General features: G+C 35.3%; 1 protein-coding gene across 4 annotated transcripts; it reads right to left on the reverse strand.

The window, feature by feature from the left end:
• Nucleotides 1-314: 314 nt before the first annotated feature.
• On the reverse strand, nucleotides 315-12,595 carry tra2 (transformer 2). 4 transcript variants are annotated; one of them, XM_076121480.1, is made up of 8 exons: nucleotides 12,437-12,595; nucleotides 12,187-12,320; nucleotides 7,494-7,659; nucleotides 5,798-5,926; nucleotides 4,189-4,361; nucleotides 3,548-3,598; nucleotides 3,156-3,286; nucleotides 315-754 (listed from the first exon to the last, which is right to left on the reverse strand). In XM_076121480.1, exons 1-8 carry the CDS (start codon nucleotides 12,449-12,451, stop codon nucleotides 729-731), a joined length of 825 nt encoding a protein of 274 aa, XP_075977595.1. In that variant the 5' UTR covers nucleotides 12,452-12,595; the 3' UTR covers nucleotides 315-728. The 4 variants fall into 4 exon arrangements, with proteins under 4 accessions (XP_075977595.1, XP_075977598.1, XP_075977597.1 ...); XM_076121483.1 differs by having other exon boundaries at nucleotides 315-1,111; XM_076121482.1 differs by having other exon boundaries at nucleotides 315-3,286; nucleotides 7,512-7,659.
• Nucleotides 12,596-12,688: the final 93 nt, after the last annotated feature.

Raw genomic sequence — 12,688 nt, forward strand, 5'->3', positions numbered from 1 at the left:
AAATCCACCTAAAAGTAATTATATCAATACTCAAGATATAATAATATAATACAAAAATAAAATAAGCAGGCATACAAGTATATCAATACTAACGCTCACGGAAGATAAAGGAATTTGTCTTGATGCCCAATAAAATCAACTAGATCATTTCGAAGAATCATCTCGAATCGTTCACCCATTCGACTGACTGACTGGCGTTTGTTAAGAGCTTAATTCCGTTCCGTGATCTTACGCAGCGTCTTCAGAAGATAAGATAGGATACGATGGATAGAGAAAGGTGGGACGAACCAAAGTGAATGAAGAAAGAGCCATAATGACGTTACAAAACTATTGTTTATTAACAAGTCTGTCACAACACAACGCTACGCTAATCGTGAGAATACCAGACTCAGATACATCCGAATACATAATAATACATAGTGTAATCTAGCAACACGAGAAATGCAATCGATCACGTCGCACAACGCTCAAAATGTACGTTCAAATAGTCGGAAGATAAAGAATATGATCAGTGCGCGCGACTTCTCTCTTGGCGTGTCTTCGACTTGTTTGTCTTCCTACAGAGCGGCTAGCTCGATCATATTCTTTGCGCTTCGACATGCCAGTGCCGTTGGCTCGATACGGTCGCCGGCCGCGGCCGCCGGTCCCGGGTCCGGCGAGCACCATTTCGGAAAGGACTTTTCAATCAAACATTTTCAAAACTTCAACACAGTTAGTTTCAAGGAACTTCATCCTTTACTTCTTGTTTCAATACCTTTTCAAACAAACAAAATCAATATTAGACTTATGTGTTAAATCTTTATTAGATCTAATTTTACATCCTAGAGGCAACTATGGCCGCATGGGCGGTTACAGCTAACTTATATCTAAGACCCTTCGTCGCAATACAATTAACATAAAGAACTTCTCGCGGAGAGCGCGCGCAGTAGCGCGGCGCCGTCAGAACATCTATACACAGTCAACAACTCGTCGTACGACTAAACCGGCCGTTACAGGTACAGATATAAATGCATAGGAGACCGGTCGACAATGTTTGGGGGAGTGGTGTTGTATCAAAATGTTATGCTATGTCTGAAGTTGGACTCAGCTTCGCGAACTTACTAATAACGACCTGCAAAGTCAAAGAGGGGAGTAACTATATGTTAAACGGACACACATGATGCTATATGCTAATGAGGTGACAACACACAGCAGTAACAACTTAATCACGACAAACGTTCGAGATTCCTAACTGTTACAGAATAGCTCACAATAGGATCTGGAAATAGTTCTGTTGTGAATAAGCTGATACAGAGAGGAATGGTGACAACATTTAAGAACTTAACAACTAATTACACTATAAACACAATTTTTCCTACCCTGGTGTAGACACAAATATTTACAGGTTAGCATTTTAGGGATTAGCAAACTAATCCTGGTCTCTTTGGTATATGAAAAGGCATCTTCAATAATGTAATCATACAATATTTTTCACACATTGCCATTTTATTTTCATACACTAGTGTGAGGTTTTTAGAATATTATATAAACCTATGACCTGTAACTCTAGGCTTAGGCTTCATGTTAGCAAGAGAGGAAAGGTTAAGGCCGTATTTATCACGAACTTTTCCAACTTTCTACTCCATTTCGAAAAATGTTAGCCCAGTAAATAGTGAATATAAAATATTGTCATAAAAATATTGTAGATTTGTCACAAATAGAAAATAGAATTATTGTACATATTTTGAGCTTCTATCGTCACTTATTTATACAAAAAAAATGTCATTTGCAAGACGTACAGAGGAACAATAATCGCTAGATGAGCTTTACTCACGACTTTATACCTAGCTTTGCTGATGAGTATCTGCCTCAAGTTTATAGCAGATATGAAAGGGTGCTAGCTATACTTTGACATGAAAATGAGTCTTCAGAACACAATCAATTCTTGGGTAAAACAAACCAATTATCAATATGTGAGTCTATAAATAAGAATATAAAATTCTCAACTGCAGTAATATTTCTAACTTCGTAATCATGTCAAAGATTATCTTTGTTTACAATTGACTCATCAGTTATCTATCAGACAAAATACTTATTTCTTTTAAATTCTGCAGTCAAACATGACATTAACTCAAATAAAACTCAAGTCAACTTTATAATCAGTGTTAGAAGAACAGAGCAAAATGTAAACAATCATTAGTAAATGAACATTAAATTTGTGGTAAGTTAAGGTCAGATTTCAATATTCGTCTGCTACAATTATTATAAAATTGTTAAAACATCAGATTGGATGAAATAACACATTGTTTGTGTGTATTAGTGCTTCATGTCCAATTAAAATGCCTTATTAGTAAATACCATCAATTGTTAAATTTGCTTGAAGAAACTGTTGGTCTAAACATATTTTTTTTCGAGATATCTGATTTATAGGAAGTTTTGAAATGATTTGTTTACATTTCGCTTTCTCTTCTAAAACCGATTGTCTAGTGGATAACGCACTACTGTTACTGTTTGTTGAGAAAATTTATAGTGGTGATAATTCTGTCATTATACATGTTAATCTCATTACAACGACACAACATAGGATAGTAGAATGACCCAATCTGTATATTAAATTGACATAAGACTGTGTAAATGTAATGAAATAAGGTTATACCAACAGAACTATCATCAGTTAGTTCATTGCTATTTGGTCATTTTATGTGGATTGTACAATGAACTGAAAAGTAGGGGAATATAGAGGTAGATTACAAAACTAACAGTGAACATTTATAGAAGTAACGTTATACTGGCATAAATACAACAAGACTCAGTTGCTTCTTATTCAGTCTTTGAGAGATGCACTAAATATGAAATAATCTGGGATGTATTTGTGATTACCCTACATTTATTTACTGTAACGCTGACTTCGTCGGTTCTAAGAAATTCATATTATCATGAATGTCGATTACTAATAAATTTATACTACGCTTGATTTCTTAGAATCGACTTAAATTATGAGATACAGTAAGTAAATGCTAGAATTGACTCAACTGCCAGATAACGTGATATTTACAGGATCGCTGGTAAATGAATCTCAACAAATCGTAACAGCAGTGCTTGGTGTAGGACGGGGTGAGGGGCGGAGGGGCGCGGTGTCGCTCACCGCTCGTGGTGTGTGTAGGCGTGAGACTTACGCGGCGAGTAGGAGCGCTCGCGCTCGTAGCGCCGGCGCCGGTAGTGCGGCGAGGGCGAGCGGTGCCGGTAGCCGCGGTGGTAGTAGTCGCGCTCGCGGTACCCGCCGCCGCCGCCGCGGTAGTAGTAGTCGCTGCACAGACAAGTTTATTAGCACACGTATGTTACATAGTACAGTCAGGTCAGGTTAATTACTCTTAGCTGTATCTTTACAACGTTTGAGGCAAAACACTGTTAGACATTAGTCAACAACTAAAATTTTAAAAATAAATAATGATTTAGAAAACGTATATCCTTAACTTCGTTCCAATCTTAACAGTTAAGTTCTGAGTTAAATCGATATTTTGCAATCACAGCAATTAATCAGATCTAAAACAAATAAAGATCAACTTACTCTCTATCTCGTCCACGCCTGTCGTAGCCGTTGTCACCTCTGCTCACGCTTCTGTAAATGTTAAAAACAAAGTCAGTCATCAGTTTCCATTCAACTACATATCTAATAACTTCAAACATTATAATATGTTTGTAAAAACAGGCCTTTAGTAATCCAACTTAACCTTATAGCTGGTTTACTCTAAATCTGTTCCGTTTGCTCTACCAACACCTAGGGTCATACACACAGGGGTGTGCATGAATTTCTAATGTTGGATACACATTGACATTACCCGTTTTGTACAAATAATATAGATAATGCTTACAGTCCTTGAAGTTGTATTACCGATCTGTCATGGCCGAAGAAAAGACTTTAGTGTAACTTGTATTAGCTAGTACGTTATTATAAACGTATCCGTCAACGTACGGAGATACATACGAATACGGAGATGCCCAGCCCAGTTTCTGAGGTACATTTAGCGGTAATTTATCTATTTAAACTGACATTTTTATATGAGTTTAAACGCTATTGAATAGATAAACTATCGCTTAATGTACCTCAGAAACCGGGGGTTAGAGGTATGGTCTATTGAATGCGCCACATATGTCCATTTGAGTAACATAATAATATTTAAAATTTGTAAGTGTAATTAGTTTCCTTACGTAGGTTTGCCCATATAAATGCCAGGTGTGGGTGTGTGCGCGCGCTGTGTGATGGAATAGTCCACGCGGATGCGACGTCCGTCGATCTCCATGCCGGTGCATTCGTTCTTTGCGACCTTTGCGTCCTCCTGGTTCTCGAAGTATACGAAGCAGAAGCCTCGGGAACGACCAGTCTGAGGAAAAAGAATAAGGCGTTAGACTAATCACAAAACTCTTGAATGAAATACCCATTGTAGAGTCTAGCACTTTATTTTCATACCTTTTAGAATAAAACCCTACGGGATACCCTAATAGACCCACGGGATAACCAAATCTATAGGTGAAACAGAGTTTTAAAAAGTCAAGTCGGTATGACAGCTTCTAAACTCGCTAGTTAGTAATTGAAGACAATGAAGGAAATGCTTTAAATTCTCCAAACAAACATTCGATTTATTGATTCGTCAACAATCAGGTTATGATTTGCTTTTATGGAGCGTAAGAAGTAGATAGGAAATGTTAACTAAAAATTTAAGTTATGCTATAAAATTGGATCAAAATTTAACGAGTCGCGATAAAGCGTTTTATTACAGTGTCCACTTTGAACCGGTATATTTGGAACTTATCTTAATTAATGACTTCAGGGTTCAAAGATCGTCTATATTTTGACGGAATTCCCATTCAATGTTAACATTTTAGTCTTTATTTTTACTCATATCTGCCCATATATTCCCGGTTCCAACACTTGTAAATATAGTGTCTTCATACATTTTCTGTCACTTTGTCTATTAGATATCTTTCTTTTCTTTCTATCTTTTATAAAGGACAATTTTCGCTCTAATCAGACCCGAAAGAACTATTTGTGGATGACACAAATAATTGTTCCGAGTGGGAATCGAACCCATGACCCCCCGACGCAATGGCCTTAACCACAGAGTCACGGAACTGTATTTTCTTATTATTAAAAAAAATGTGAAACTGAGCCTTAATATTAATTTATTGTTCATTTAAAAAATACATTAGTAAGTTTAGAAACCGTATATTACGTGTAACTAAAGCTAATATTGGCATCATTATGTGCTCGGCAGGAAATCCGGTAATGCAATCACTCGTTCATATAAAAACGGCAAATATTACTACATAGTTTTAAATGACCGATATCCTACATTTAGCAATATAAATAGCCTATGGATAATAGTAATGTAAAAACACGCGACATTTTCCTGTCTAACTATAATGGTTAGTTTATATGAAATTATTGCGTTATCAGTGTATAGGCATGTGTATTTCAACAATAATATTCCGATTATTGCTGACATAAAATAACCCAACGTATTGGAAAATACTAGAGACTACAGTATATTTTTATGTTTCACAATATACCTACATCAGAAATTATCCTTTAGTTATTCTGAATAAAATAATATCTTTAGTAAAATGGGACAAGAAATTCGCTATCAAGATATTTTTGATTGATATAAATTTTAACTATGCCATTTTTTAAATCTCTCTCTGCTGCAATCACTACCTCATTGAAGATAGGATAATGAAACAAGTTATAATCACATCCATTCCTGAAAGCAGGCTATCTAACCAGAAGTATTTCAATAGTAAAACCCTTAGTAAATCTTACCTTAGCATCAATAACAACTTGTACTTTATCAACGGGTCCATATTTAGAGAAGATGTGGTTGATTTGCTGTTCAGTAGTGTATAGACTGAGGCCAAACACGCCGAGGCACCTCGACGGCGTGGGGTTCTCCTGTCGACAACAGTGAAACACATTCTATTCATTGTCCAGCTGTCTAGCTAACTGGACAACATGCAACACTAGGTTATTAATATTGTTTATACTTGAATTCATATTGCAATTATATACAGTGATTTGAAATTGTATTAGGTGGTTATTTTTGTACAAAGATTTTTCTGTCATTGTTTTAGTAACAAATAAGTTGACGTAACAGTAATAGCCAAGTGGTAAAGTCTTTCGCTTCCCACGCAATTTGGTTAAGGATTCGAACCTCAGGCATAAACCAATATCTTTTCGAAGCTACGAGTTCATCAATTGTGCTATGGTCTAGGATTTGAACCTAAAACAACACACCGATGACTTTTTGAATTTACGAGTTTGTCACTTGTGCTATGGTCAAGGATTCGAACCCAAGACAACACACGAATGACCTTTCGAAGTTACGAATTCATCACTTGTGCTATCGGTGAAGGAAAACATTATGATGAAACCTCGCATGCCAAAGGGTATTTTACAACAGTTCCTTGAGGTCTTAGTAAAGACCTCAACTTGTCTTTGGCCAACATGGTAGACTAAAGGCCACAATCTTCTCTCATTGCGGGAGAAGACCCTTGTCCAGCAGTGGGACAGTAGTTTGTTGAAATAGTAGTAACCACCTTTCTAAATGTTGAATAATTATATCTGTTATCAGAGCTGTTTTAGCCTATAATACAGTTTCCGATACAAACAGTTTTTTAAGGAATTCTCAGTATTACTGACTTATTTCACACATTCAATGTGTAAAAATTTTCCATTTAGGAAATTTCTCAGTAACAAACAAAATAAAACAAAATAATCAGGGACAATTTAGATCAAAATTCGCATGCATTACTGGCCATTCACCCGGCCCCCAGTTAATATATTAGTTGGGCTTTAGATTTAAATTTATAACCAGCAAATTGGCATACGATTTGAAACAGTTCAGTAGCATTTAAGATATAAACAAATTTCTATAAATAGTGTCAACTATGGTAGCCAAATTGCTGTTTATAAACATGTCTCAGTTGACTTTTACAACTGAAACAGTTGGTAATTAGTAAATTTAGTATTCCAGAAAGGTACCTTTTGAACGCCAGTGTCTTGTGTAACAATATAGTCTTGTATAAATTACATTCATTTCTTTGAAACATTATAACAAATAATAATTTTGCAGTTGTTAGACAAAAAGTGTCCAGTAAATACAATGAAGTACTGTTTTCGTATCTACATTCTGCTACTTAGAGATCTTGGGTCAATGTTTGCATTGTCAGTACAAATATAGGTATATCAAACACTGATAGCAATGACTTGTCATTCTTGGCTTTTGGACAAAACCACTTTATTTTATTTTATCATCATCACAATTCCATTTTTGTAGGAGACGGTTGATTCTTTTCTTTATTCCATTCTAATTTTCTTAATTCATCCGTGGTATCTTGGATATAATATGTTGGATACCATTGATACCAACAGGTATGTAAAACATGGGCGTCCAATAGTATAAAGGACGGGAAAGGTGAGGAACTTATCCTAAAAACACGTAATAATAAATGGTATTCACATAAACATCGCTCCTCACCCTGTCACCAAGATGGCGGCGGCGCGAGGACATAGGGCTGTGGGAGTGAGAGCGGCGGTAAGAACCGCGGGGGGAATACGAGCGGCTACGGCTGCGGGAGTACCGCGAGCGGTAGCCGCGTCGTGGGGAGCCCGACCGAGAGCGAGTCCTGTACAACAAAAAAATAATACATTAGAAATATATTTCATATAAGTCAAATAAATCTTAGTTTTACATAGTCTACTAGGTAGTCTACCATATATATTTTTGGCGTATATTTAAAATGTTAGCCGTTAGCATCGGAAAGTTTCTATTCCCCTGCCTAAATAAAGCCTGTATTGTGCCCTTTTCTACGTAAACAGTTGCGCGTGGTTCAAAACTATACTATAATCGTGAATATGTAACTGCTATGCTATTGTCAATAGGCTGCCGAATAAGCATAAACTGTAAATGCTTATCAGCAATTTTTTTAGCAGTAGACAATTTTAAATAAATAATAACTGCACGTTGATTACTAAGCATGACATACAAAATAGATTTTCGAGGTCAATATCAAGGCAAATCACATCTAAAATAAACATCACAAGTGATGATCAAACAAGTTTTTAACTTAGTTATAAATTCAATAAAACTATCGTAGGAAATCTACTAAAAATAAAAATAAATGAGGAAATATTAAAGTACCTATCATTCGGTTATAATATAAATATTTTACTACTTTGGTTCTACTTATTCTATAGGACCTATCACAAGGAACTTATAAGAGGCGTGATACATGTTTATTACATGTATTTATGATTGGTTATCCCTATTTTGCTTTCTCAGTATTTTTGTAAAAGGGTAATTTACCGAGGTCAATGACTCCAGAACGGTAAGAAATACAACAAAATATATTGATTTTTATATTTAAAGTATAATGTTTATTGTGTGACATCGAGTGTAATCAATAGTATTCATCGCTATATATCATAAATGTAAAGTCACCCTGCCGCGTCTGTTAATCTGTCTGTTCGCGATAAACTCAACATCTACTTGACAGATTATCATGCGATCAACAGAGTGGAATTGTTTTAACTTTTGTGTAAAATTACTTTTTTAAGGCCGGGGCGAGGCGGGGCGCTAGTGCAATAATATTTAATTTTGTTATTCCTACAATGTAGATACGCAACATAAACGTAAACTAGTTCATACATAATGCACGTATCATTTATTGTATTATTGAGAATGTGGCCGTGTGCCAACCTTTAGTGGCTGGAGAGGCATACAAGTGGAATGTTGTAGGAAGTAATGCAACAATTAACACATTTACGCCTTGTATAACTGAATTCAGATAAGGGTCGTATGACGAGTGGTGTTAGGGCAGATATAAATTGCTATTAATGACTGTTGTTAATGCTACTAATTTAACTGTTACATTGTTTCATTACTCAGACTTTTATACACATAATTATAACAATATCAGCCTTTACAACGCGGTACGATCCTTACAAATTTTGCTTTATACACATCCATGCATCTTGTCATAAGACGATACGCGTGAAAAAAATGGTTTTGCGTATTCTCTTTTGGTACTTATAAAGCTCATATAAATAGATATTGCTCGTAGATTAGTTTTCGTATTGAATCGTCACATCGAACTTATAGAACGCATACTTAGTAATGGTTGCTTTGCTTTAGTTACTAACTTATTACAACATAGACATATAGGAGTTATAATGGCTTCAGAAAAGTGTATGATAATCTATCCAGTACAGGTGAATAAAGTGATGGCAAATGTATAAACACAACAGTCGAAATTCCACCTGATTAGTAACCACTAACTACTAGTAACACAAATATCGTGAAACTGGGGTCTAATTCTGCAAAAACTACTAACATAATTACACTACTCAGCAAGCCATTATCCAAGCGAAAAAAATAGGTCAAAGGTTGCAATTTTTCGTTATTCACTACACGCGAATGAGGTCACGAATGGGAACAAACGAGCGTATGAAAAGGCAATATTAGTGTAAAAACGAATCATCGTGTTTTTATACAAACAATCCTTTTTTTTATTGCAATAAGCATTTTATTTACTGCCAGTTATTTTCATATCATGTTATTAACACTATAAAGTGAATCGTATCTCTATAACGTGAACTGTATCTAGTTAAAAAATCCAGTGTGCAATATAAATGTGAAAGTTTAGAATCATTGGTCAATTGATCTAATCTGGATATAATAAGTAACATCCTCATGTTAACACGCGAGAATAAAGTAGGTACATACATAATATGACAAGCGTTATGGAGAAAATATACCTGAAGGTGTAGGAAATACACTAACGATTCGCCATTAACATTGTTAGTCCCATGTAATAGCGGGTGACATTATTCCTATTTAACAGACACGGTACCAAACTCTTATTGAGATATAATCTTTAGAAATTCTAATTTGAGAAAACGACCGATATTACTTTGTCCAACTTGGGAATTGAACACGGGAACTCATGGTCAACAGTTGGATACACAACCTACTAAGCTACAGAGGCAGTCAATGCGAAAAATTTAATTTAAAAAAGAGAATCGTTATCTAGTAGTCTCCGATGTAGTACCACAGAATAAGTAATATGGTAGTACTATGCCAACATAAATGCATTTAACGTCACTGTTTTCTACCTCATAGTACTATAATGCAACGAGTTTTAAACGCGTAAAAAAGTTACGATATTGTTACTCATCTCGAATACTGTTAGGTTTCTTTTTAAACAGTAACATAACATAAAGATTTAAGACTGGGCATTCAGTTAAATAATAAGTAGCTTGGCAAGGTCACCAGTGGGAGTTTATTATAAGTAATTTTGTTTTTTTGTTTAAATACATAACTGCTTAGAATTAATTAGTTTTTATAGTTAGTATTCAAATTATGTAATTAAGTTACACATTATATTAAATAACTTCCTAATGCAGAGGGCTTGAAAAGATTGTAGCTTTTTCAAGCTTTGTTAGTGGCAAGACACATCTTATAAAGCTGTTTATTGTAAGGTGCCTAATATTCTAAACAAATCAATAAACAATGTACTCAAAATGCATCAATTACTACATATCTACTTTGAATTAATTGCAAGGTCGTTTGTTTTAATTTATTTACTAGCTGACCCGCGCAACTTCGCTTGCGTCACATAAGAGAGAATGGGTCAAAATTTCCCCCCGTTTTTGTAACATTTTTTACTGGTACTCTGCTCCTATTGGTCGTAGCGTGATGATATATAGCCTATAACCTTCCTCGATAAATGGGCTATCTAACACTGAAAGAATTTTTCAAATCGGACCCGTAGTTTCAGAGATCAGCGCATTCAAACAAACAAACAAACAAACTCTTCAACTTTATAATATTAGTATAAATGTTAATGTTGATTCTGATCAACATTGTTAAACAATCCACTTGATAATATATTAAGACCTGCTCAAGTACCCTCTTAAGTAACCAAGTTCAACACAAAATTCAGATAAAAGGATTTCAATTCTTAAAGACACCCATCAAACATGCCATTTTGTAAGTTATTAAATTGTTTAAAGTAGAATTATTGTAATATAGCTATAAGGGGAACTCCCTGATAATAAAATATGATACAAAAATGATTATCATAACAATATGAACTGTTATCATAGCTGTACAATTTCCAAGTATGTGCTATAGGTGGTATAGGTGACTAGGCTGAATAAGTATGCCTATTTACGTGTGATAAGATTTTCGCAAACCATTAAATTGTTTTACTTTGCATACAGAAATTATGTTATCGCTTTTTAATTAAAGGTGTACTGCATACTTAATTATAAATTATGATAACAATTTGTAAATAAAACTGTGTAGCTGCAAGTTAATTAAGTTGATAATAAATAAATGTAGGTATGTTGGACTTTAGGCCTTCATCTTATTAAGTAATTCTGGGAGAAGACTGATGCCTAACAATAGAGCATTAATGGATTATAATTATTTACATCAAATTAAATAAGTAAATAATGTGGTAATTGGTCGAATACTTTTAGAATTGTGTGGATATATTTTAATTGTACATCCCTGGTACCATATCATTTTTCCAGGCAGATATTGGCAACAACATAAAAAAATGTACTTGTCAATTTCAAAAAAAGAATGCAGCCAAATCATGTCATAGAAAATGCAAAAACAAACAAGCCTCAACAATAATTAATAAAAAGAGCCATACATCATAGCTACTTTCATAAATCTGTCCTATGCCAGGCATAATAAGTGATAAATGCAGTCCATTGTATAGCAAGTACCAAATGCACCTAAGTAAATAACACTTCAACTCATGTTACTATTTCTTATCGCTCTTCTACGCGCCGGTACCATCGTAAACTCAAACGTAATGATAAAACTGTTGCTATGATATTTCAACATGTTTCGAACAAACAAGGAAATCATAATGACCAAACGTATTTTATGCGTACTTGACGACCGTAACGCCAATAAGGTCGAACGATTTTTGCATAAATGACCACGAACCATACGATTCGCGTGTATGTAATATGTTTGGGTTTGACGATACAAACCATTGCGCAATACGCATTCGTTACCTTGAAATCGAGGTTATAAAATGTACACAATATAATAATTTACGATACCGACACACACTCTCGATGCTTACAAACAAAAAAACATCTACAAACAACATTCTAGAAGGAAGACTTACGGGCTCCTGTATTTCCTGCTAGACGCTTTTGGCGGGGGCGGCGTCCGAGACCGGCTTCGGCTATGACCCCGCGACATAGCTGCAGGTTTTGGTGCCGGCTCTCGTGACCCGTTGCGAGTCCTCGAGCGACTCCTCTGAAATCACCCAAGCAAACAGACGACCATTAAATATAGAACCAACGGTTGGCAAAATAAAACACACGCGGCGGGAATGCAACACGGAGGTGATCAACTACGTTTAAATATAGTACCTCTCGATCAGACATGATGTCACTCTGGATAAAACGGGTCAATAAAATGAAAATAAAACGTATTCAATCTATTATTGCACACTTGCGGTTCAAATGAAATTTCACGAGCACACCTCAATAGCGCTCAGCAAGAAACGAAAAACAAAATGGCGATGATAATGGCTAGTGTTGCCATTAAGTACGCTTGTGTGTGAACGCTGCTGATGCAAGTCACATTAGTTTATTACTACAGCACATCACTAGTTAGGAGTT

This window comes from Anticarsia gemmatalis, chromosome 13, assembly GCF_050436995.1.
Source record: "Anticarsia gemmatalis isolate Benzon Research Colony breed Stoneville strain chromosome 13, ilAntGemm2 primary, whole genome shotgun sequence".
Classification (NCBI taxonomy): domain Eukaryota; kingdom Metazoa; phylum Arthropoda; class Insecta; order Lepidoptera; family Erebidae; genus Anticarsia; species Anticarsia gemmatalis.

Bases quoted from the DNA above. Each gene is read 5' to 3' on its own strand.
- tra2 (XM_076121479.1), bottom strand. The intron at 7,660-12,186 runs GTAAGTCTTCCT...TTTGTTGTACAG, and splicing joins AGCAGGAAATACAGGAGCCC to GACTCGCTCTCGGTCGGGCT. The intron at 5,927-7,493 runs GTGAATACCATT...TGTTGTCGACAG, and splicing joins GGGTGAGGAGCGATGTTTAT to GAGAACCCCACGCCGTCGAG.